Here is a 25,459-nt window from a genome sequence, read left to right as displayed (position 1 = left end):
CTCTTTCACACTCAGCCACAGGATGTAACAGTTTGCCGGTAGACTGAGAACAATGTTGATGCTGAGAGAGACGGTAATAAAGTAGTTGGGTATAACAGCACGAGCTGTAGTTAGCTGAGAAAATCAATGGTGTGCATGTTGAAGTGTTTGTTTGGTCCCATGTCACCATTTTTTAATCTATAAAAAAACAATGAAAATTGGAGGAAGAGATTAGTATAGAAGAAAATAAGTGTAAACATTTTAAAAAACAAAATAAGATCTAAAGAATGGTATCTCACAAGAAAGTGTTCTTAGGCTTTTAAACACCGGCACGTCCAAAGCACACTGCCAACCGTGCTTCAATTCAGCCGACTGAAGGTGGAACGGATTGTGGTTTACTTTAAATTGTGCAGAGCTGATTCATAATTCAGATTTATGACTTATTGAGGAGTTTCAGACTTTTTGAGCAGTTTTGAATTGATGCAATATTCAAAATCTGTTTTTCTAACATGAGAAATGGATGTCAAGCATGCAAATGGATGGCAGTTTATTCCAACCACACTTGCATTTGTAAAGTTGAATAATTTTGTCTGTTAATATATATATATATATATACAGTACAGACCAAAAGTTTGGAAACATTACTATTTTTAATGTTTTTGAAAGAAGTTTCTTCTGCTCATCAAGCCTGCATTTATTTGATCAAAAATACAGAAAAAAATGTAATATTGTGATATATTATTACAATTTAAAATAATTGTTTTTAAATGTATTATACTTTAAATTATCATTTATTTCTGTGATGCAAAGCTGATTTCTTTAGGATCATTATCACATGATCCTTTAGAAATCATTCTAATATGATGATTCATTATCAATGTTGGAAACAGTTCTGCTGCTTAATATTTTTTCAGAACATGTGATACTTTTTTAGGATACTTTGATGAATTAAAAAAAAAAAAAAAGAAGCTATGTTTTTAAAATATAAATATTTTGTAATAACAATATACACTACTGGTCAGTAATTCGGGGTCAGTAATTTTTTTTCTTTCTTTTTTTTAAATAAAATCAATACTTTTATTCAGCAAGGATGTGTTAAATTGATAAAAAGTGATAGCAAAGAAAATATATTATTAGAATTTTTTTTTATTTTGAATAAATGAAGTTCTTTTTTAACCTTTTATTCATCAAATATATTAGACAGCAGAACTGTTTCCAACACTCATAATAAATCAGAATATTAGAATGATTTCTAAATGATCATGTGATCGACTGATGTTACATGTGACACTGAAGGCTGGAGTAATGATGCTGAAAATTCAGCTTTGCATCACAGGAATATTTTTTTTTTTTTTTTAAAGTATATTCAAATAGAAAACTATTATTTTAAGTTGTAATAATATTTCACAATATTACTGTTTTTTCTGTATTTTTGATCAAATAAATGCAGGCTTGATGAACAGAAGAAACTTCTTTCAAAAACATTAAAAATAGTAATGTTTCCAAACTTTTGGTCTGTACTGTATATATATATGAAACAGTTGCTTAACATTTCACTTTTGCTCAACATTTAACAAAATTTTAGATGGCAGTGAAATTTCACAACCCTAGATCCTAATTTTGATACCACAGCAAACACTACTATCTTAACTAATTTAAACTTCAAATATTAAAGAGAAAATGTTTTTAATCCTTGCAAAAGCTATTTGGTCAAGGACAGTGAGTTCTTCTATTTTTATATTGTTGTTTGATTGACATTAATTTCACAGACAGCAACAGGTTTATTAGGCTGCTGTCACTTTAAAGGGATAGTTCACCCAAAAATCATAATTATGTCATTAGTAACTCACCCTCATGTAAGACCTCCATTTATCTTCAGAACACAGTTTAAGATATTTTAGATTTAGTCCGAAAGCTCTCAGTCCCTCCATTGAAACTGTACGGTATAGATAGCAAAAATAGCAAAAACTACGACTTTATTCAGCATTGTCTTCTCTTCCGTGTCTGTTGTGAGAGAAAGTTCAATACAAAGCAGTTTGTGATATCCAGTTTGTGGACAAATAATTCGATGTAGCCGGATCTTTTTGAAACAGTTCACCAAATCGAACTGAATCATTTTTAAATGGTTCACATCTCTAATACGCATTAATCCAGTCTAACGAGTCAGTCTATTTTTCGTTATCTGGATCTGCTCGGTGTTCATCTTCAGTTCTCTCTTCACAGCAGTTCAGTCAGTGTACTGTTTGACTACATGAATTACTCCGGGATATTGGTTTGTTTGAACTCAGAGGGAGTGTCAGCCACATTAAAAAAGTTAACAGCTTAAGTCATTTGTGGATTAATGTGTATTGGAGACGTGAACCGTTTAAAATGATTCAGTTCGATTTGGTGAACTGGTTCCAAAAGATCCAGTTACATCGAATGATTAGTTCGCGAACTGGATATGACAAACTGCTTTGTTTTGAACTCTCTCACAACAGACACGGAAGAGAAGACAATGCTGAATAAAGTGATAGTTTTTGCTATTTTTGGACCAAAATGTATTTTCGATGCTTCAAAAAATTCTAACTGACCCTCTGATGTCACATGGACTACTTTGATGATGTTTTTCTTACCTTTCTGGACATGGACAGTAGACCGTACACACAGCTTCAATGGAGGGACTGAGAGCCCTCGGACTAAATCTAAAATATCTTAAACTCTGTTCCAAAGATCAATGGAGGTCTTACGGGTTTGGAACGACATGAGGGCAAGTTATTAATGACATAATTTTAATTTTTGGGTGAACTATCCCTTTAAGACCTGTTGCACTGGTACAATACTGATAAATAAAATTTAATGTAAATAGTGCAAAATGTTGCAAAAGAACTCAATTCATTGTTTTGTGCACACAGACAGCCATTTCAGACAGCATGCAATTACCAAATTGAACAGTTTAAAGATGACTGAATGTTTCCGGGCCACTGGGCAGTCATTATTGTTGGTCCTTACACCAAGTTCTTATACTGCCCTGTTTCTGTGCTTTCTTCCATGTCGTAATGGTAAGCCCATACTGTTCAGTTTTCATACTAGATTTAGGCATGCTGCATTCTGATTGGTTCTAATTGCACACAGTCATGCCTTCTCGTTTCATGATTTTATTATAAATTCATTTATTTGCACAGGCCTTGTACAAAATATTCATAACAAATTTTTTCAGCAGAACTTGCATTTGAGGAGATTTCATTTTCAAATCGTGTGCATGTTTTTCATGCTGAAAATTCAAATTGATATCTGACTCAACATGAACTAACAGAATAAGACCTCACAAGCATAAGTAAAAACAGTCCATTTATTCATATATGACAAGATTCTCATAGGTCACAACATTGTGAAGTTTATCGCTGGCAAAATATATCAGTATCTTCCTTTGTCCTGGCAGCTTTGGTGTGAACTGCACTTTGGCCGCGACAAACTCTTTAGGACCAACTGTTCCAACCCTGTTACAAAAAAAAAGTGTTACAGCTATGCAACTTTTTATTTTTAGAGTTTTAATAAACAACACAACTCTAAACTCGCAATAATTCATATCATAAGTATCTGAAATGACATTAAACAAAATCTAAAATGTGATCTTTTTAAATGTCATCTCTCACAAGCATCAAACAGTATATGCTTCTAAATTATGTTTCAAATGGTTGCTATGATGCTCTGTTGCTAAGTAAATGGATGGATGCATAGCGATTTGAGGAAACGTGCACAAATTGCTGATTGATCGTGCATAATGAGCTTAAATACGACATGCTATTACTGTTTAGTGAATTTACCTCTTTTTAATTTAAACACAGCTTTGATTGTAAAAATTATGTCTAATTAAAAACGTATATAGCTAGCTGCTTTTTATGATTAAGTTGTAGTTTCTAACTAATTTTAGAGTAGTCTGCGAGGCTACAATTTCAAAGTAACTTCCCTAGCACTGTGTTGCTAATACTGATATGTTGTACTGATGCATTACCACTGCTGAAGTTTTTCATCTGTCTTTCAATTTGATCATGCGATGAGTTGAAATGACACCAGGTATGTCCACAGGAGGAATGAGGGAATGTATTTTCACACCCCGGTCTGGAGTGATCGGGTGACTTACTCATGAGTGATGGGTTTGCCGTCGGTCAGGTTGGCACCATGTATAGTGAACACACAGTTCTCCAAGGGCTCCGGAAGTGGATTCTGCAGTGCTAAATCTGCCACCAGGTTCTGGCCCACTTTTGGGACACCCAGGATCTGCAGGGGACAGAATCACACATTATTAGAGCCGTGAGCCTTCCTTACAGTACATTGATTCATATTAACTATGTATTGGCTGTTTCACCCCAGTGAGCAACCCAAGATTCTTAAGGGATTTTAAATACAAACCTAACCAAATTTTCTAAATTTTCAAATTTTCTAAAGCCAGCATACTATAATTGTAAATAGAAGAGAAAAGTTGACGTTTACATTGACGATTATTTCAGGGCCATCCAGTATGATGGTCTTCTTTGCTCTGTAGAAATCCCGTGTCTCTGCATCGATGAGTAAAGCCAACAGTTTGATCATCCTGTCTTGAGTTATGGCTTTGCTGTACTCTGCATATTCCAGTCGAAGGGTTACTTTATCCCCTGGAACATAAAACATGATTAGACAGTTACCTTTTTGAATATAAACACTTACTGGCATAGATGGTTCCATGAAGAACCATTAACATTCATGGAGCTTTCCATTCCACAAAAGGTTCTTAATAGTGAAACAAGATTCTTTAGATTTTTTAAATGTTCATCACACTAAAATAGTTCTTTTAGAAACTGTTAACTGAATGGTTCTTTTGGGAACCAAAAATAGTTCTTCTCTAGTATTCATTTTATAAAAGAGTTTATATGCATGTCCAAAGTATGCAGTTAGTTAAAAACTTAGGGAACCAGGCTCACCTTCAGTCGAAGCCAAATTCATCTCTGTAAACTCGCCCAGTCCACATGTTTCTCCAAGTTTGCCATTGTAAGACACCGCTTGGGCGTAGAACATAACTCTGCAGGACTTCGTGACCATGGTGTTGTTTTTTAACTCTGCGTAAACTTCAAAATCCGAGCCGATCTGCATGTCCGGGGTCACTTTAATTTTAATGTGTAAACCAGGCTCCTCTCCAGCCTGTGCTAGTTTGTTGTGATGGTTTGCCTTCTCATAAACCCTTCTCTCTTCTTCAGAACCTGAACAGAAAACAGCGTTTATCATGAAGGGGTCACTGAAATATGTTAATATAGCATATCGGTACCAGAAAATGCGTAATCTTCCTACCCTACTGAAACAACCAGAATCTGTCATGTTTTGGATGATTATGTCTCTATCTGTTTTTTTAACTAGCCTTACCAATAAGTCATATGCTAATACACCAGCTAGTATAAACAAACTTGGACCAGCATATAATCAAGCTGTTGTGTTTTAGGGCCTTTAGAAATAATCAGAGTTTAAGAGGATAGATGCTCCAGCAATAACCTAGAATTAAGTGGCTTGCTCTGTGGTATACTTATAATCAGAGTTTATTTTCCTTTTGGAAATTGAATTTGCATCCAACCTAGATTCATAACCACGAATGAATGAATGGCTCCCTACCCTCTGGATACTTGTAGTTGTGTGTAATGTCCTCTCTCTCATCTCGACCCACTGCTTTGGTGCTGATGGATTTCCCAACCTCCGTAGTGGATCCGCCCATTTTAAACACCCTTCCATCTCTCAGTTTAATGTACTCCACCACATCAGCGTTCACCTCGGCGTACACGAACGGGACGTCATATTTGAAAGTGAGCTCGCCCTCTTTAATGGCTCTCACGGGGGCTGGTCCACAACAGAAGACACCTGGCAGAAGATGGACAGCAGGACTGAGGTTCTCCTTCATTGACTCTACTTCTCCACTTCTATTAGACATTGATTATTGGCTCACCTTCACTCCTATGCTGAGGTGTTGGGTCGCTCGATTGCCAACCCTCGTACCCTAGTGACAGGTCTGGACGCGTCATCCAGTTCTCCACCCAAACATGGAAGTTCCTAATGCAGAACAAGGTATGTTTTTCTTTCTTGGATTATATTATTAATAATAAAAGCTCCAAAATGGTTTTTTGAAGCAGTGCTATGATAGAACCATTTTGGTTTCCACATAAAAAGAAGAAGAAGAACATATTAATAATCTGAAGAACCTTTTCCCACTATAAGAAACTTATTGTGCATTGAAAAGGTTCGATTGACGCTCTTCATCTAAGGTTTTTCATAAAAACAAAGATGCCCCCCAAAAGTTCACCAATTACCTTTATCTTGTTTAATTTTGGCTGTACAATGCATACCATATAGAGTCGTTAGCAATGTTCTCATCAAACTCATTGTAGAAACGCTCCATCACTAGGTCTCCATTGCTGTCACGTGCTGATCCATAGTTGGTGACAACTCTGCATGGGATTCCCAAAGCTCTGGACACTGCAACATCAATCAAACACAAAAACAGGATATAGTTTTATCATATCTGAGATAATATGTGAAAATGCATGGGAGCATTTTATATAATTGGGACATAAAAAGGAATGGGCCTTTAAAAAGTAAGCATGATTCCCAAAAAAGTGAAGGTTATGAGTTAGGGTTATGATTATTAACTAAATCTAAATTATCTAAATTATTTGCCAATTTGTAAGTCTCCTGTAATTGTTTTTTTTTTTTTTTTTTTTTTTTTTGTGTCTGTGTGTTGATGTCTCTGTTTACTGGAAGCTTATGTCACTAAAACAAATTCCTTGTATGCGCAAGCATACTTGGCAATAAAGCTCTTTCTGATTCTGATTTCTGATTCTGATTCTAAAACCATTTAAAACATTTTCTTTACTTGACCCAAATGAAACATTTTAGAATGTAAAAAACATTTAAAAATTTGTTCATTTAGGTCTAATTACTTAGTTACCAAAGCAACATTTCAAATTTTCATCTACTTTAAGTACAAAAATAATTAAAACTAATATAAAAACTACATAGACATATTTAATAAAAGAAAGACATATAAAATGATATATAATAATGAAAATATTAATAAAATATAGATATAGAATTCCCCAACTGTTATTATAAAGATTCCTTGTGTGCAATATTCAGAGTCTTTTAATTTCTGGTCTATATTTAAAATTCCCAAAATGAGAAAACAGACCACAATGGACAAATAAAATGAACAAACCTCCGTATCCTATTTTTGGAGTTTTCCATGTTGTCGAAAAATATCTGCCTGCTAATTAGGTGAATGACTTAGGTGTTAATTGACTTGTGATCATTATTGCAGAAGTTAATGGGTCACCTGTGCAGGCAACAGCTGCGAACACCCAGCACTGTCCGTAACGCACCGCCCTGCAGCCGTCATCACTCCACTGCCGGAGGATGGAGCAGCTGTCCTTCCATACGGTGGGCTTCACGCCATCCTCATAGTCATCTGACCAGTTACCCACCAGAACACCTTTATCACCTAGACTGTTGATCTGGACGGTACAAAACATACATGAGTTTTACACTCAAAATCAACTCTCACTTTTTTTTTAATTCATGTAAAAATAATGTTATCATGCTGCTAGACTTTTTTTAAGTCTCAAATAAACAGATTTTGATCATTTTGCTCAATCATTCATTAGATTCTAATTTCAACTGAATAAGATTTGAGCTGGTGATAATCAAGCAGAACACTCATAACTTTTAAAATGAGTAGAACTTCAGTAATATTTGAGGTCTGTAACTAACCATGGCACTGAGGACTCGGCTCACATAAACGGGGTTCCTCCTCTCAGAACAGTCCAGCGCTGCGTCACTTATATAGTTTGGACTTTCATCTAAAATCTGCAAACAGATGTCCAGTATGCCAGGCTCAAACTGTGGAAACAGAAACCAAACATGTCAGTGAAGCACAGATGCTTTGGGCATTAATAATGTTTGAATGTTTTATTGGCTGCTTTAGTATCTAAAAATGATTGTTTTAAAAGAAGGCAAATTAATTTATGAATTTGAGGAAGCTTCTGAAGAACATGTTGCTACTGTGAAGCAATTCTAGAGATGTTTTGAGTTGTAGGACCTGTCCAAAGGTCCATGGTAAGACTGTGATACGTTTGGGTATCCCGCGGAAGATCAGCCCGTCCTGAGAGAGGACGTATTCCTCCCTCTCAGCTTCACTCGCCAGATACACTGAGTCCTCTGAAACAACCAACACAGACTGAAAATATATAACATTTTGAACTAGTTTTTTGTTCATTTTTATTGAAAGTGATTTACAACTGACAAAAAACTCAAATGTAAGCAGTATTAGTAATGCCATGATTACAAACGTTAACAAAGTCCAAGTAAACTTTATAATAAAAAAATGTGTAGTCAGGTTTATAAAGTTCTGATCAATTGCAAAACTTCCTAATATTACCTGATTTGATGATGCAGAGTAAAAAAAAAAAAAAAAAAAAAAATATATATATATATATATGGTACAAAATAAGAATGGTGCTTTTTCCAATTTTATGTATCTGTTTCAATGCAAAAATAAAAAAAAAGCAGCCAAATGTAAAACTTTTTTTTAAATGTTTCAATTGCTTATTTTATTGTCAGAACTTATTATTATTTATTAATAACAAAATATATTTTTGAAAACATAATCTTTGAATCAGCATCCCAACATTAGTATAGAAAGAAGTGTTGGATTTTATTCAGCAAATATGATGAGGGCAGTCTAATGTATTATGCATAGTGTGCCCATGATGACAAAAAACATAATAATTAGATTGTTGTCACTGAAACAAATATGCAATAAGATTTATGCATAAAGCCAAAGTCATTTTGTTTGTAAATTTAAATGGATAGTTCACCCCAAAATGAGGGTGACGCAGAGGAGGAGAATTTAATATAGTTGTTATTTTTGTTTTCTTTCTGCACATAAATTATTCTCATAGCTTCATAAAAATTACATTGAACAACTGACATCACATGAACTGTTTTTACAATGTCCTTACTGCCTTTCTGGGCCTTAAACACGTCAGTTGTGTTGCTGTCTATGCAGGGTCAGAAAGCTCTCGGATTTCATCTGAAATATCTCAATTTGTGTTCCAAAGATGAATGAAGGTCTTAAGGCTTTGGAATGACATGAGGGTCAGTAATTAATGACAGAATTTTCATTTTTGGGTGAACTATCCCTTTAAGTGCTTCTCATTATCGGTCACCAATGACAGAACAGCTTACGTTTGCACCAGGGGTTAAAGAGCAGGACAAACTCTCCCAGACTGACTCCTTCTCCCTGATCCAGGATCAGCTTATAGACTCCGATAGGAGCGTTTGGGTGCGAGCACACAGTCAGAGATACAGTGCTGTCAGACGCCTCTGCTGTGGCACTCCAGCTCGATCTGGAGATGAATCTGCTGAGGCTGAATTTGGCTTTGGTTTGTGCCTCCACTGAGGGGATGGGACCTGAAACCCAACAGAAAGACATGAATGGATGGACACAACGTTTTGGAAGCCTTTACATCATGTTTCTAATAATATACTTGTGAATGATCTGATGCCTGTCGTTCCTCTTAGCACTGTAAATCCTCTAAATACAGGAGGAACTTCACTGGCATGGAACGCCTGGAAATAAACCAGCCCTGATTTATTTAAAGTATTTTAACAAAGTCATTAACAAGGACTCAGTGCCCTTCATGCATGTTTATTTAGTTATTATTTTATTTTTATAAAAAAAAAAATATATATATATATTTTTTTTTGGGGGGGGGGGGGGGGGGGTGATTTATCATTAACATTATAATTTTTAACATAATTTAATTTTCTTTTAATTATAATAATATTTTAGTAATAAAAATGCCAGATTATAAACATGGCATTTACATCTTCTAAAATGTAATTTATGCCATTAAAATAAATAATTTGTTATGTTTATATATTATTTGCATTATTTACATTATTATAAAATGCATATCCAATATTGTAAATTTTTGTGCTTTTTTCTTTGGATATATATTAAATACATCACATCTATACATCTTCTATAATATAATTAAAATAAATAAAATATTTGTTTTTGTTCTCTTTATGTGTATATATGTTGACAAATCTATTATGATATAACAATTTTTTCAATTTATATGCTGTCTTTTTTATATAATAATAAATTGTCAATATGTGGCTAGTTCTTTTAAGGCCATCAGCGCAAAAGCTGTTTTTAGTTCGTCCAGTAGGGACTAATTATTGAAACTAACCAGCTAACCTCTGACCCCTGAACTCCTATTTCCAGACGGATCCCTAACCCTAACCCTAACTGCGTTCATTTGCTTAAAAGTTAAATCTGTCCAACTTTGTTGCATTGCCAGAGGCTGCGTTTACTCATTATGTTACTGTAAGCTGCTATGGTTCATATTTGTAAAGTCTGAATACGACGGAAGTGATTGAGGAACCTGTTTGGGCAATGAAGCTGATACTGTCCCCATTTTGAAAGTGAGTTCCCGGTTGCAGGTGCAGCGTGATGGTGAACGGCTGTCCTCTCCTCACGATCAGTCGGTCTGCACCATTCTGCAGCGTGTGGTGATCCGTGTTGTTCAGCTCACACACCAGATCAATGCGTTCGATCTCCACCACTGTGAAGAGAAGAGACAGAACAAACACATGCAGTCATTTGTGCTTTGTTTCTCAGTATTTCTGTCATGTTTTTCAGGATAAATAACTAAACAGTCTTGAATTTGAAAGATAAATTTACTTGTGTAGCAAATTGACATAAGATAACAAGTCTTGTTTTCTGAAAAATGTATCAAAATGAAGTGACTTTATGCTTAAAGCAAGAGAAAATATCTGCCAGTGGGGTCAGAAAAATACATTTGATTTCCCTTTTAATTATTAAAGTTATTTTTCTGACCCCACTGGCAGATATTTTCTCTTGCTTTAAGCATAAAGTCACTTCATTTTGACAATTTTTCATTTCAAAGTCATTTTGCTTCTCAAGTAAATGTATCTTGATTTAAGAATATTTAGATATCTGTACTGGAATATAAGACAGAATTATTATTATTTTCTAATGATTTGTACATTTTCAATGGCAAAGCACTTGTTAACACATGCTGCTGTTTAAGCATTTCTATTTTTGGCACATGACCCATAAATTCTTGACCAACATGAGAGGAATCAGAATGAATGGGTTTGCATGCTTTCACTGCACATCATGGAACATCATGCACAGCTAGAAATGGATGCAAAAGGGCTCAAAGTCACACTTTAGCAATCTGACCTGAACCTGTGTAGATATTATAAAACAGATAAATACCACAGTCACAAGTGATAGTGCAAGATCAGCAACACAGATGCTATTGTAGAAGGAAAGTACTGAGAACCGAACAGTATTTCAGCCTTGAGACAAACATTTTTAAGCTATTGCAATGCAGTTATCTGTTTGTTTGGAAGGAAATAATCAGTTTTGCATGCTGCAGATATCAGATTTCTATACATTGAAGACACATATATAAAAGAACTGACCATGCTTTTGCGTTTCCCATAAATAGTTTCTTGCGCATTTCCCAATAAATATGCAAATGCACCACAAAATCACACTTTTATTTGTTTCTATTGCTGCCGTGAAGGCGTCCTACCTTTGTCCATGGTCTCCGGGGGTAATGCTCAGCGTGTGACTCGTGTTGGGTGACTTCAGCTGGTGTTGGGGTCACTGGAGAGATATTTCGGGCGTAGCGTCCTAATGTTACGGTGGTGTCAGGGGACGCTCTGTAGACTTTGAACCCCGGCTCTTATTTATGATGGCTACTGCCTTCCATGACCGATGACATTAAATCACATTACAGCATGTCATATTACATGAGTCTATTTCTGACAAACAGTCTCTGTGGGCCTATAGAAGCACATTAATTATGATCTCTCTTTTTTCAGGTTTAAATTTTCATTTTCGTTAATGCAAACAATGCAAACTTCATTAGGGAATGTTCCAATTTTGAACATTCTGAGTTGACTTTTATTTGTTCTCTGAACATTTTTAAACAAGTAGTAGTATTGTATGATTAAAAATGTTAAATGAACATCCAACTGAAACAATTCCATGAATTATGTATGAATATATTACATTTTTGTGCTTTAATGTTTAACGAGCATTATTAAAGACCAGATAGCTTTGAACTTTGTTCTGGCATGGATTGGACTTTTACTGTAATTAAGATACTTTGTAATTCATATTATTGTAGAATGTATACAATTAATTTCATCAGGTAAGAAGGCAGTCTGGGTGAGTCGATGTTCACTAGAACTTTATTTACATATATCAGTTTATTCATTCACTAGATGCTGATTGTATCAGTGTTGTGTAAGTGTCGTTATTATCAACTAAAACTGATTTTAGTAGTTTAGTATAAGCTGAAGGACCAACATTATTTATACTAAAACTGAAATAAAAAATAAAGCTTAGTAGAAATATTTTAAATATATTTTAAAACAAAAAAACTAATATGATAAACATAAAATTGCCAAAAATAAAAACGACAAACTAAAAATACAAGCAAATAAAAAATGTAAATACTATTATAGTATATTAATAATACTAAAATAACACAGGATTGTATTACTGCTAATGCATGTTCATCTGAATACCTGTCTATCTGAATCAAGACACAAAACAGCAACAAGCTAAATATAACTTACTTTTAATGTTGAATAAAGTTGAATACAAATAAATATATTTTAAAGCAAAAAAGAAAACACAAAAATGACAAGCACAACAAATTTACAAAAACTTTGACTAAAATGTAAAATGAAAATATACAAAAAAACAACAGAAGATTATGCCTGCTAATGCATATTTATCTTACTGTCAATATTTCTAAAGAAAGACACAAAACAATGCAAATTATAATGACTTTTTATTTATTATAATTTAATAAAATGCAGTTTCTCTCTCCACTGAGGTCCTGTCATCTGGTATATTAACGAACACAAAATGAATTACATGCAATTCAATAATCAAAATTATTTTTTCAAGCAATTGTGTATATATTTTCAAAATTCCCCGAACCTCATAAACTATACTGAGGTTTTTAAGGTGGATACATGTACAAAGCACAACATTTCCGTGTTACAGCAGAAAGTATGATAATAGAATCGATTTTTGGTTATTGGTGTTGTATCATTAAACATTGCATATGCATTGCATCTGATTTAAAAATCAATTTCATGCAAATTCATTGCACAATAAAGCTTTAACAGAATATTTCTGTTGTTTTTCCAGGAAAACGTCCTTGTAGGTCCACAGATGTGTCTTTCTCAGATGCTCAGTACCAGAAGTAAAGAACTGGTCCACAGTCTCAGATCTGGTCAATATCATCTTGTTTATGTTCTTTATTATTTCCAACTGCATTTATTCAAACAAAAATCAAAAATCTGTTCTGTTCTGAGTCCTTCTTCATCAGATGAATCCATCTTACATGAGTTTCCTGTAGATTTAGCTGGTTGATCTGACATCAGTGAACTTCTTCTGGAGAGATGCAAGCATGCCTGTGGAAATGTTGCATCATTAGTATCATTCGGAAAATATGTAATTTATAAGTTGCATATATTTAATGTTTGAACATACTTAATGATTCCATTTATAGAGCAGGTACTAGTCAAGTAAAATGTATTTGTACAGTGTTTTTCACAATATAAACCATGCAAAGCAGCTTTACAGAAAATCATGACGTTCATGTTTATAACATCTTAATATCTTCATGCATTATAGTTGCCTTTAGCAGATTGGAGCTGGGCGACAATATAGTTACAAATTTGGCAATGATACAAGCAATCAAGCAGTTGAGATTTTCTATATAGTAGCCCATAAACAGTATGCTAGCCTACAAGAGTGTATTACATGATTGAGTTGGACATACTTGTATACACAGCTTTATCTTTTAGAGCTGTATTAATATAGTGTATAATTAATCACTGTCTGTAACTCACCTCAATCACAGCTAAACTTCTGTTGATGCCTTGGAACGAATCGGCTCTTGAAACTGACCATACAGTAAACACAGAAAAACTCAATTAACATTCAGTCTGAATTAATTATTTTCATTATGGAATATCAGTATTCAGCTATTTCTCAAACCCTAGTTTCTGCTAATTTTTAGTGTCAAAATAAACACTTAAAAGTGTATTTTGGAATTTTTCTTTCCACTTGTCTTTAAAACAAATAGGCCAAAATCTTCAAATTGACCTGTGCATGTGGATACAAAACAATGTTTTTGAGTGCAGTGAGCTGCTCGAACACAGTACATTGCACGTTATCTTTAAAGTCAGCATGGCTTTGCCTGGAAATGTTGCCTAGAAAGGCAGCTCAGTGGGTTTTGAACACAGCTGACGTGCGTTTATTTCTCAACCTTGAGAGAACCGTGAGCATCTGTTTGTGGACCGAGCTTCTTCCTGGACAGAGCAGGTGAGCCGTGGTGAAGATCATGAGCGGGAGACAACTGACACGCTGAACGACTGGAGTGAAGCAGTGACGACACAGACGCTCTTCTCCTTGTGGGACAATTATGATCTGCGCAGCTAAATAAACCTGTGTTCTCAGTAGAGGAATCTATAAAGAAAAGATGGAGAGAAAGATTTTACATCCAGGCCTTTCCTTTATTATACAGAGACTATTCATTTTCCAGTAGGAGTGTTTGCTACCGTATTTTCCTTGGAAAACGCTGGGTGACATGGAGCCCCGCCCAGACGAGGATGATGAGTGGCTGCCTACGGTTGATGTGCTGCTGCCAGAGCCAATCGAATCTGGCCGTGGCAAAGCCACGCCCCTTTGAAGGATAGACACCAAGGGGTTGGGTCTTTTCAGTATTCCTACAACTTCTGTCAGAAAAACAGTGAGAGAAAATTCAGGTAATGACTGAAAATGGCTTTACTTTGTCAAATAAAATTAAAGCAGCTAAAAAAGAAGCAATCTTTTCAGGGGCGTAGCAACTATTTTAATGTATGTTCTCACATTTAGACGATAATCATTAGTCTGCATTTGAGAAAGGCTGATGTTTATGAAAGCTTGTTTCTGACAAAGGATCAATTAAAAAAAGGTCATTGTGAATTGCAGTTCTGCTATTTTTCCTCCGTATTGTGAGAAAAAAGTCTTAAATACCTTTTCTTTTCTTCTGTGGCAGAAACAGGCTTCCATAGTTTAGTTTTTGTTTGTTTGTTTGTTGGCTGCAGTGCAAACTAAATGAAATTGTGAAGAGTTACTGTGTAAAACAACATTCTTCCAAATATCTTTTTTGTTCCACAGAAGAAGGTCATACAGGTTGGGAGTGACATGAGGGTCAGTAAATGACAGAATTATATTTTTTGGTTATTTCTTTGATCTCTTTAAGATCCAGCAGAAGCTTCTGTCAGCCTGGGATTGGGTTGAACAAATCCACAAGTGTTAAGCAGTAACTATATTATAGCTAGCATTCACTAACTATTATCTGCCTCTCAGCAAATTAGTTGCAGATTAGTTAGCGTTTTATCCCAATGTAATTAATATTCATGACCCAAGCCACACCTGGTAAAGTTTGTGTGCCAAGACTCTGACAGAAAATAAACTACCTGATGAAAAAAGACAACAGAAGAGAAGTCATCTTTGATAAAACGATGCATTTTTAAAGGTAATTTACATAATAAATACAGTAGAATAACTAGCACTTCAGGATATTTTTCAAACCGTTCCTACGCCCTTGAGTTTACACCATGAGCTCAGTTATATGCATGCAAACTGTCCGCCTGTGATTGGGTGATAAATACCTCTTCCTGTGACATCACCATTCACGGTGTGATTGCTAACGGCTGCGTCTCTGGGTTGAATGTCGGAAAAAGGTTTCCAACCCATTCCCATGAACAACCTCTCCTGTCTCCTCAGCTCTGAAACACAAACATCTGTAGATCTACAAGGACATACAAGCACAAATAACGCACACAGTAACCTGTAAATGCCTAGTTTAATATATATATAGTGTTGTATTATGTTCTGACCTCTGCTCTTCAGCGCTTGTTCCCACAGTATGTGCTCCAGGTCTCTGGTCCAGGCCTCTTTGGCGTCCCGTGTCTCTGCCTGCAGGATGTAAGTGTCCTGGGACCGTCTCCTCCTGAACCAGATCTCAAAACTGCGGCCGCTCACCCCGCACGAGTGAGTCATTCCTATCTCACAGGTCTACAGACGAACATTAAGCAAACTTTAATCATAACTATATTTGAAAAAAGAAAATGAGTATGGACTGTTTGCAAGACTCTGTTGAATGGGCTTGAATCCCATGGAAAACATGAAAATAAAATATATATTTAGGGTCAGTTATTATAACTATTTTACTTTATTGTTTGGGAAATGCATTTCCAGATATATATATTATTTAGAAAAAAGTTTTATTATACACTACTGTTAAAAAAATCTGGGGCCCGTAAGATTTTTTAAAATGCTTATGAAATATTATTAAATAGCTGTTTTCGATGTGAACATAGTGTAAAAAAGTGTGATACAGCGTTGAATTTTCAGAATCATTACTCCGGTCTTCAGTGTCGCATGATCTTCAGAAATCATTCTAATATGCTGATTTTCTGTTTTTATTATTACCAATGTTTGAAACCGTTTTGCTTCTGTGGAAAGTGTGATGCATTTGATTTCTCAGGATTCTCTGATGAATAGAAACATAATATTCTCACACACATACCTTGATAGACATCTTGTAAACGTACACATCATCTCCACAGTCGTTTTTTTTGGTCTTGGTGAAGAGGATGACGTCTTGGAAGAGAAACACTCGTCGGAGGGAACGTTTCTTGCGGAATATTACCCAGAATTCATCCTGCCGAATCAGTTGGCCCTGCTCGTTCAGATTCAGCTGACGAAACATAATGACAAAAAACTTTGATTACTTCTGGAAAACCAGTTTATGTTCCAAAGAAAAAAATGTGACTATATCTTTTTATCAGTTTATTTATTTATCTGGTGAATAGATAATTCAGCATTAATCTCGTAGCTTCACCACTAACATCGCAGCCGCGGATGGCGTCCATGGTGAGCAGGTCGTTCCCGTGCCGCAGCTGGAATCGCACCACCTCTACAGCCGCCTGGATCTCCTCTCGCTCTCCGCTCTGAGCCGGCACACATTCGTCCAGGATCTCCTGCAGCAGCAGACTGTATTTACTGATCCTCTGGACCGGCTTCAGCAGGTACGACGAGAGATCCATGCTGTCACCCAACTCCATCTGCTTACACTGGAAGAAAAGAGCTTTCAGTTCATTCCCATTCACTTCAGTTCAACTCAGAAGAAACGGCAACAGATGCAGAAATAATTGTAGGATTTATATATATATATATATATATATATATATATATATATATATATATATATATATATATATATATATATTAATTTAATTTAATTTAATTTAATTTAATTTAATTTAATTTAATTTAATTTAATTTAATTTAATTTAATTTAATTTAATTTAATTTAATTTAATTTAATTTAATTCATTTAGCAGATGCTTTTATCCAAAGCGACAGTGCTTTCAGGCTATCAATTTTTATCATGTGTTCCCGGGGAAACCAAACAAAAGCAAACCTCTACCAATTGAGCTACAGGAACACTATAAATATATATATATATATATATAGTATTTAATTATAAAAACAATTTTATATTATACATTATTTTATATATTTATATTTTCCATGTATTATTTTATTTAAATATACTTTTTAATAAACATATTTTAAATATATAAATTATATAATACATATTATTTATATTAAATAAATATATATTAACATTTAAATGATATATAATATGTTAATATTATTAAAATAAAAATACATACAAATGTCAAATATTGTAAATTATAATATAAAATTATTTTATATATTCATATTTTCCATGTATTATTTTATTTAAATATTTAAACATATTTTTTATATATAAAATAAATATAAATATATTAATACATATTATTTATATTAGAGACATATATATTACCATTTAAATAATATATAATATTTTAATGTTATTTAAATAAAAAATACATACAAAAACGTAAAATAATATATATATATATATATATATATATATATATATATATATATATATATATATATATTAAATTATAATATAAAATACATTATATTATTTATATGAATATTTTTGTATATCAACCTTGAAGTATCTGTGATGTTGGATCAGAGCGTCAGACTGGGGTTTGTTCTTGCTGTAAAGGGCGTACAGTCCGAAACTCTCTCTCTGTTTGAATAGATATTTGTACAAGGTTAAAATGATATTCTGATGAAAATGAAAGCGTTAAAGCCACAGAGCTGTCTCACGTGATTGAGGAAACAGCGTCCGACTCGGAGTGGTTCTGCCCGACAGGCCTCCAGTTCCTGCTGGAAGTGCTGGCAGTGGAAGTCATACAGTTTCTCCAGGTTACCGAAGATACGTCCACGCTGGCCGCGCAGATCCTGCGGGACGTCCGGCCGGGACAGCAGGGGGAAGTAATGGGTCAAGATGTAGCCGAGAGAGCGAACATACTCCACCTCCGTCAGCAGGAGCTCCTCCATGATGCGATGAAGCTTCCTGCAGGGAAATAATGATAAGATGCATTTCTAAAACAATCATAATCTATAATGAAATATCAGCTGGGACAGCCTTCAGAAAAGTATCCTTTTTATACGTGGCACCATAGAAATTATTAGATTATTATAGAAATCGATTATTATGTTTACCAGTTGTAGTGAAACTACTACTTTAACATGGCACTGCCAGTTTTAAAATCCTTTATTTACTCTTTACTGTAACTTTACCTTTCTGACATCAGTGTAAGCTTTTGGACAGAGAAAGAAATAGCATGAAAAATATTGAGACTTGTTTTTTTCCCCCGTTATACACTGCTGTTCAAACCTTTGGAGTCTATAAGATTTATTTATTAAATAAATAGTTTTATTGAGAGAGGATGCTTTAAATTGGTTAAAAGTACAGACATTGCAATAAAGACATTTTTTATTTAATTTATAAAGATTTCTATTTCATGCTGTTCTTTTGAACTTTCTATTCACAGAATCATGAAAAATAAAGTGTATCAGTTTCCACAATTGTTTTACAACATTGATAATAATAAGAAATGTTTATTGTGTTTATTATATTATAATGATTTCTGAAGATCATGTGACACTGAAGACTGAATAGTAAAGATGCTGAAAATTCAGCTTTGATCAGAGAAATAAATTAAATTTCATATATAATGGCAGAGAAAACACTTAATAAATGCAATAAATGCAGCCTTGGTATTTATCAAAAACATAAATAAATCTTACTGACTCCAAACTTTTGAGTGGTTCTAATAACTAGAAAGCAAAGTGCATCTTCAAGGCAAGTTAACGCACAGTGTTATATTCTGTATATTTAAAGACAACATGAAATTATTATTTTGTTTAAAATATGCATTAACTTCAATTGAAATTTAATTATTATACAGTCTGATTATTTTTTTACATTTATTTTTTTAAATATTTGTAATTATTTAAACTGAATAAATGAAGAAAAAAAGTGTTGCATTTTGATTAAAGATTATAAAAGTCAAATGTTTTTGTCTTTAAGAATAATGGCCATTGTTGAAATGTTCATAATAAAACCCGAAACCCTTTTAAGTAACGTCAAATAAACAGTAGCTGATTGAATTTCCTGTCGTCTTTACGTCTCTTCAGTGGGCACAAGAACACTCACATGGTTCTGTTTGGGCTCTCTGGGCTGGATGCAGTGTTTTCACCATCAGTTCTCCAGCTGTCTGTGAACACAGAGCCGTCTCCAGCGCCGTCCGTCTCTTCACAGAAGCTGCCGTGGCGAGAGTTTACGTACGGCTGGTTCTGGCAGAAGACGGGCTCTGTGATGTGGAGCTCGGGTCCCTTGCTGCTGGTTCTGCTGGCTGCGTTCTGCCAAGGAAACCACTGACAGCCCACCGCACTCGAGCCTGTGATGGGTCTCTGCTCTTGCGAGGCTTTTCTGCCAACACTTTTGCCTCTCTGGACACAGTCTGCAGGAATTTCCTTCCCAGTCTGAGCGGTTTTGGCCTCTTTCCGGGTTTTGTGGTTGGATCTGAAGTTGAAGCAGGTGACGGTGCCGTGAATGCTGTCTCTCGCCCGACTCGCCCTGCTCTCCGACAGCTCGGGCACAATCCCATGCTCCTCTTGTACTGGGTGAGATGACCATAATGTTATTCTACCACACACTGCAAAAAATAATTTTTAGTAAATTTTATACATTACAAATATCTTACCATTCTTGTCTCATAATACAGAACTTACAAACAAAATTTATAGAACGTATAGTTCCATTCCTTGATTCTGATTGGATGAGCCAAGTTTGAAATTACTTTACAAACATACACCTTTGTTTACATTTGTGTGTTGCTCGGCAACAACTTTGTTGGAGCCACAACTGTTTCTGAGGAACTACATTGTTTGGCTGAAAAATAATGTTTTTATTAATATCATTACACTTTATGTGCTCGGTTTTATTTTGTGAAACCTTACTATGTAACCGTTTTATAAAAGCTCTGCTTTGTGTTTAAGAATGCCCCTTAGCTGTTATAAATTCACTATAAACCACAGCTTCTTGGGGCTTATTGCTTTATTTAATAACTTCATAATTTTTTATATTTTTTTTAACAGAAAACAAGACTTAATGTCTTAAGTCATTTTACATCTCAAGGAAATATCTAGATCCATCCTTTTCCTTGCCCCCACCCCCCCACACACAATTTTTTCCCATTGTTTTCCAGTATAAATATCTAAACGTACTTAAATCAAGCTACATTTTCTTGAGAAACTAAATGACTGAAGATATTAGGTCTTGTTTTCTAAAGAAAAAAAAAAGTTTATTTACCCTATTGCCATTACACTATTTTTTAAATTCCAAGTTTTTTTTTTATATAAACTTGCAATTGCGAGAAAGTAGTCTTAATTGAGACATAAAAAGTCACAATTATATCACAAAATAAATAAATTAATAAATAAACCCTGCAAGATGTGAACTCTTATGAGATTTTACTTTTTTTAAACTCAGAATTACATGATATAAAATTTAATTTTAAGTCAATATGAAAAAGTCAGTATAAAAAGTCTATATTTCATATTGTAAACTTATTAAAAGTCATTGCAAGTCTATAACTTTTAATTCTGAGGGGAAAGGTCAGAATTACATGATGTAAACCTATAATTTGGAGAAAAAAAATGCAATTGCAAGTTTCTAACTTGCAGTTCTGAGGAACAAGATGTGAATGACATAATGTAAACTATAAAAATGTCTGATCTAATGCATGATGTAAACACAATTTGGAGAAGAAAGTCGTAATTATGAGTTTCTAGCCTGCAGTTAGAAAAAATATTCAGGTTTGCATGATGTAAACTCACAATATAAGAAAAAATAATGAGTTTAAAAAGTTTGAATTGTTAAAAAAAATGTGGCAATAACTAATTAAATTTGTAGTTTTTTTAATTTATTCAAGCTTCTATGTCATACCACACACAGCCCTGTCTTGTATGGACTCTGATGAATCCTCACCTGGAATGACCTCGGGCCAGTCAGAGTGATGTCCAGCGGTGGGCCGAGCTCCTTCCAGAAGCACCAGTCTCTCCTGCAGCTGTCGCCGGACGTCCTGACAGTGGATCCAGGCGGCGTCCCACACCTGCAGAGCTCTGGAGCTGGAACACGCCTGCGCTCTCACGTCCTGGAAGTGTTCGGGAGAAAACTCATCTAATCTCTGCAGGTAAGCGTGAAGATGTGTCCAGCGCTTCTCATCTGGAGAACTGCAGTGTTGCTCCTGTTCCAAAAATCGCCTGCAATCGCTGGCCACGGCTGATGCCTGGAAATAATTGTGATTTTGTTCATACATAGGGAGGATTATGTTGACAGAAATGTGTTGCCCAAAAAATTCAACATATCCCTTACAAAAATTTGCCATTTTACTACAAAAAACTGAAACAAAACATGCCTACTATAGTTAAACCATGCATGGTGACCACAAATGAACCAAGGTTTTGCTACACTAACCATAGTTTAATCAGGGTATTCGTAGTGAAACTGTGGTTATACAAATGGTAACCAAATGTAATTATTGAAGGAAGGCAAGTTTATGCTTTTTGACTAGTAATAGCGTATAACACTCCACTAGGTGGCAGCATGATTTAATGATTTATATTATCAGTGTTTCACTAAATAAGGAGACTATAGAGTTTTTTCAGTTGTTCAGTTTGTAATCTTAAATTGTCAAAGAGAATCATATCAAACTGATGTCGAGACTGAACATCTGTATTTCTTTGACTTCAAGTCTCATAAGAATGATTGGATGAACATGAGTGCAGGTTCAGTGTGTTTAATGTTCTACTATATGATTCTACATCAAAGCCTGTTTAGCCCCGCCCACCGATTCTACACCACTGCCTGTTTAGCCCCGCCCACTGATTCTACACCACAGCCTGTTTAGCCCCGCCCACTGATTCTACACCACAGCCTGTTTAGCCCCGCCCACCGATTCTACACCACTGCCTGTTTAGCCCCGCCCACTGATTCTACACCACTGCCTGTTTAGCCCCGCCCACTGATTCTACACCACAGCCTGTTTAGCCCCGCCCACTGATTCTACATCACAGCCTGTTTAGCACCGCCCACTGATTCTACATCACAGCCTGTTTAGCCCTGCCCACCGATTCTACACCACTGCCTGTTTAGCCCCGCCCACTGATTCTACATCAAAGCCTGTTTAGCCCCGCCCACTGATTCTACACCACCGCCTGTTTAGCCCCGCCCACTGATTCTACACCACCGCCTGTTTAGCCCCGCCCACTGATTCTACATCACAGCCTGTTTAGCCCCGCCCACTGATTCTACACCACAGCCTGTTTAGCCCCGCCCACTGATTCTACACCACAGCCTGTTTAGCCCCGCCCACCGATTCTACACCACTGCCTGTTTAGCCCCGCCCACTGATTCTACACCACTGCCTGTTTAGCCCCGCCCACTGATTCTACACCACAGCCTGTTTAGCCCCGCCCACTGATTCTACATCACAGCCTGTTTAGCACCGCCCACTGATTCTACATCACAGCCTGTTTAGCCCCGCCCACCGATTCTACACCACTGCCTGTTTAGCCCCGCCCACTGATTCTACATCAAAGCCTGTTTAGCCCCGCCCACTGATTCTACACCACCGCCTGTTTAGCCCCGCCCACTGATTCTACACCACCGCCTGTTTAGCCCCGCCCACTGATTCTACACCACCGCCTGTTTAGCCCCGCACACCAATTCGCGCATGTAGTGTTTATGAGAGAGGCAAATGTGCAGGCAAACAACAATAAAGATTACTCTGAATACAAAAAAATTATATGCAGTGACAAGATGTGGAAACAACTGTCTCTGCACTGCCTTCCTTCTGATCCCAACAAGAAAGAGTGAATAAAATTAATTTTTAATGAAGATCCAAACCATGTCAGTAAGAACTTGGTCCTTTGTTCACTTCATTTTACCGTCAATTTGTTTACAAGCAACGCACAATCTGTTTTTTAATTTAAAAAAAAAAAAAATTTAAATCTTAAATCTAGATGGCATTATAAGTGGACCTCAGAGAACAGTACAAAATAAAAACAAAGGTAGTTCATGACCGCTTTAAAGTGTAAGCCATACCCTCTCGCAGAAGTGGCAGATGTACACCATCATGCCCAGCTCTTCACAGCAGCGCTCGGCCCTCGACACAAAGTCAGCCAGACTGGATTTAAACACAGACACCATCCTGTGAAACACCTCCGTCTCTGGATAGTTCGGCCCTTGAACGCTCTCCGCATCTGACACCAGCATCATCGCCTGATGCTTTCGCTCCTGATGTTGAACCAGAAACATGTTACAAGAAAACATACGCCACAAGGATAAACACTACACATTTTTTTCCCCACTTTATGATTATGATCACAAAGTTGAGGTTTAATCTGTACATATTCTGAAGTCACTTATGTAGTGGCTCGCCATAAATTTTCTTCACTTTCACTTACGTTTGCTTCGGAGAGAAAAGCTTTGAAACACTGCAGCGTTTGCTGGATTCGTTCACTGCAGTCTTCCACAGATTCAGCCTGCAGGAGCCGCGCTTCTCCTTCTGTGTCGAACCAGTCCTTAATCTACACAGAGACACGCTTTCTGAACTCAGTGCATCTGAACGCAAAAGACTAATGTACTCTAGCGTTCAAAAGTCTGGGGTTAGATTCTCTTTGTTGTTGTTGTTAGGAATGAATGCTTTTATTCAGCAAAGACTCATGTAAGACAGTAAGGACATTTGTACTGTAATATTATAGAATAAATAATACTAGGTTAATTTTAAATATAAATGTAGTATAATATCAATTATAATACTTTACCATTAAATATAATAGAAAATAATTTCTTAATAATTTATATTATTTCAAATATAATAATAATGTATAAATATTTATATGATAAGAAATATATACTGTAATACAATGATATTATAAAACATCGATCAAAAATGACAAGAAAGATATTTATGTCTAAAAAGTTTTCTTTAATAAATAAATGCTGTTTTTTTTTCAAGTTAAAAAAAAAAAAAAAAAAAAAACATGCATCACGGTTTTCAAACAAAATATGAGGCAAAAAATGTTCCTTGAGCAGCAAATCAGTATATTAGTGTTGATTAAAATACAGCGCTGCATCACAGAAATAAGTTACATTTTATAATATATCAACATAGAAAACAGTTATTTTAAATTGTAATAATATTTCACATTATTTTATGTATTTTTGGTCAAATAAATGCAGCCTTGGTGAGCAGAAGAGGCTCATTTCAAAGCCAGAGGCATTTTGTTTCTAAAGTACAAGTAAAGCCCATTTTAATTAAATGATTTTAAACTTTTCATTTGTCTTTTGTTTACAGCTCTCTACCTTTGCAAACCTGGACTCCATCTCTCTGAGCTGTAACAGGAAGTCCAGGTGCTGCAGGGAGATATTGGACTTCCTGGCCAGGATGTGCACCTGCTCCTCCATGGCGTTGTACAGATGTGTGACTGTGTCGATCACCTCACTGCAGGAGAACACAGATGATTTACTACATCATGTTACCCTTCAGTATTATCTGTAAGATCAGTAGAAAGTGTTTGAAGCTGACATGTGTGTGTTTACCGGCTCTGTTCACAGTCTGGGGACCTCACTTCAGTTTCCCTCCTCAGCCTCGCCAGCATGGCTCCGCCTCCCCTTTGCAATCTGACCAATCGTGCGTCTTCCAGCACATCCTTCATTAGAGCTCCCTGCTCCTCAATGCACTGCTGCACATCCTGATTCACACACAATAATTTCTGTCATTTAACATATTCATAGAGGTCTGTGCATCATTTTTACATAAGAACAGTGTGTTTTTGTTTATAAATAATTTTGATTGGAGGTGGGAGGCTGGTTTAAGA

At 35.5% G+C, this 25,459-nt stretch overlaps 2 protein-coding genes across 2 annotated transcripts in view; both read right to left on the bottom strand.

Annotated features, from left to right (window-relative positions):
• Nucleotides 1-3,292: 3,292 nt before the first annotated feature.
• tgm2a (transglutaminase 2, C polypeptide A) lies at nt 3,293-11,753 on the bottom strand. Its single transcript, XM_059528455.1, has 13 exons — nt 11,610-11,753; nt 10,428-10,607; nt 9,220-9,444; nt 8,072-8,190; nt 7,744-7,872; nt 7,310-7,487; nt 6,324-6,453; nt 5,927-6,030; nt 5,599-5,841; nt 4,920-5,195; nt 4,453-4,613; nt 4,103-4,239; nt 3,293-3,458 (listed from the first exon to the last, which is right to left on the bottom strand). Exons 1-13 carry the CDS (start codon nt 11,617-11,619, stop codon nt 3,311-3,313), a joined length of 2,040 nt encoding a protein of 679 aa, XP_059384438.1. The 5' UTR covers nt 11,620-11,753; the 3' UTR covers nt 3,293-3,310.
• A 1,046-nt stretch (nt 11,754-12,799) lies between these two features.
• Nucleotides 12,800-25,459, bottom strand: part of si:dkey-65j6.2 (pleckstrin homology domain-containing family G member 4B) — a 51,581-nt gene continuing 38,921 nt past the window's right edge. Inside the window, exons 10-25 of the mRNA XM_059528654.1 lie at nt 25,182-25,333; nt 24,945-25,083; nt 24,044-24,166; nt 23,682-23,873; nt 21,564-21,864; nt 19,728-20,193; nt 18,332-18,581; nt 18,168-18,251; nt 17,005-17,229; nt 16,683-16,853; nt 15,991-16,168; nt 15,763-15,879; nt 14,665-14,841; nt 14,373-14,572; nt 13,954-14,006; nt 12,800-13,512 (exon numbers count right to left, since the gene is read on the bottom strand). Coding sequence (XP_059384637.1) covers nt 13,965-14,006; nt 14,373-14,572; nt 14,665-14,841; nt 15,763-15,879; nt 15,991-16,168; nt 16,683-16,853; nt 17,005-17,229; nt 18,168-18,251; nt 18,332-18,581; nt 19,728-20,193; nt 21,564-21,864; nt 23,682-23,873; nt 24,044-24,166; nt 24,945-25,083; nt 25,182-25,333 — 2,817 coding nt within the window. The 3' untranslated portion in view covers nt 12,800-13,512; nt 13,954-13,964. The remainder of the gene's footprint in view (nt 13,513-13,953; nt 14,007-14,372; nt 14,573-14,664; nt 14,842-15,762; nt 15,880-15,990; nt 16,169-16,682; nt 16,854-17,004; nt 17,230-18,167; nt 18,252-18,331; nt 18,582-19,727; nt 20,194-21,563; nt 21,865-23,681; nt 23,874-24,043; nt 24,167-24,944; nt 25,084-25,181; nt 25,334-25,459) is intronic.

This window comes from Carassius carassius, chromosome 37 (genome assembly GCF_963082965.1).
Source record: "Carassius carassius chromosome 37, fCarCar2.1, whole genome shotgun sequence".
NCBI classification, from domain to species: Eukaryota; Metazoa; Chordata; class Actinopteri; order Cypriniformes; family Cyprinidae; genus Carassius; species Carassius carassius.
This window is presented reverse-complemented; position numbering and strand designations above follow the sequence as displayed.

What these genes read in the sequence shown, in the direction of transcription:
- tgm2a (XM_059528455.1), bottom strand. An exon ending in ACCTCAGCATAGGAGTGAAG is followed by an intron (nt 5,842 to 5,926) that starts GTGAGCCAATAA and finishes ATCTTCTGCCAG; the next exon opens with GTGTCTTCTGTTGTGGACCA. An exon ending in GCCCTGAAATAATCGTCAAT is followed by an intron (nt 4,240 to 4,452) that starts GTAAACGTCAAC and finishes TGTCCCCTGCAG; the next exon opens with ATCCTGGGTGTCCCAAAAGT.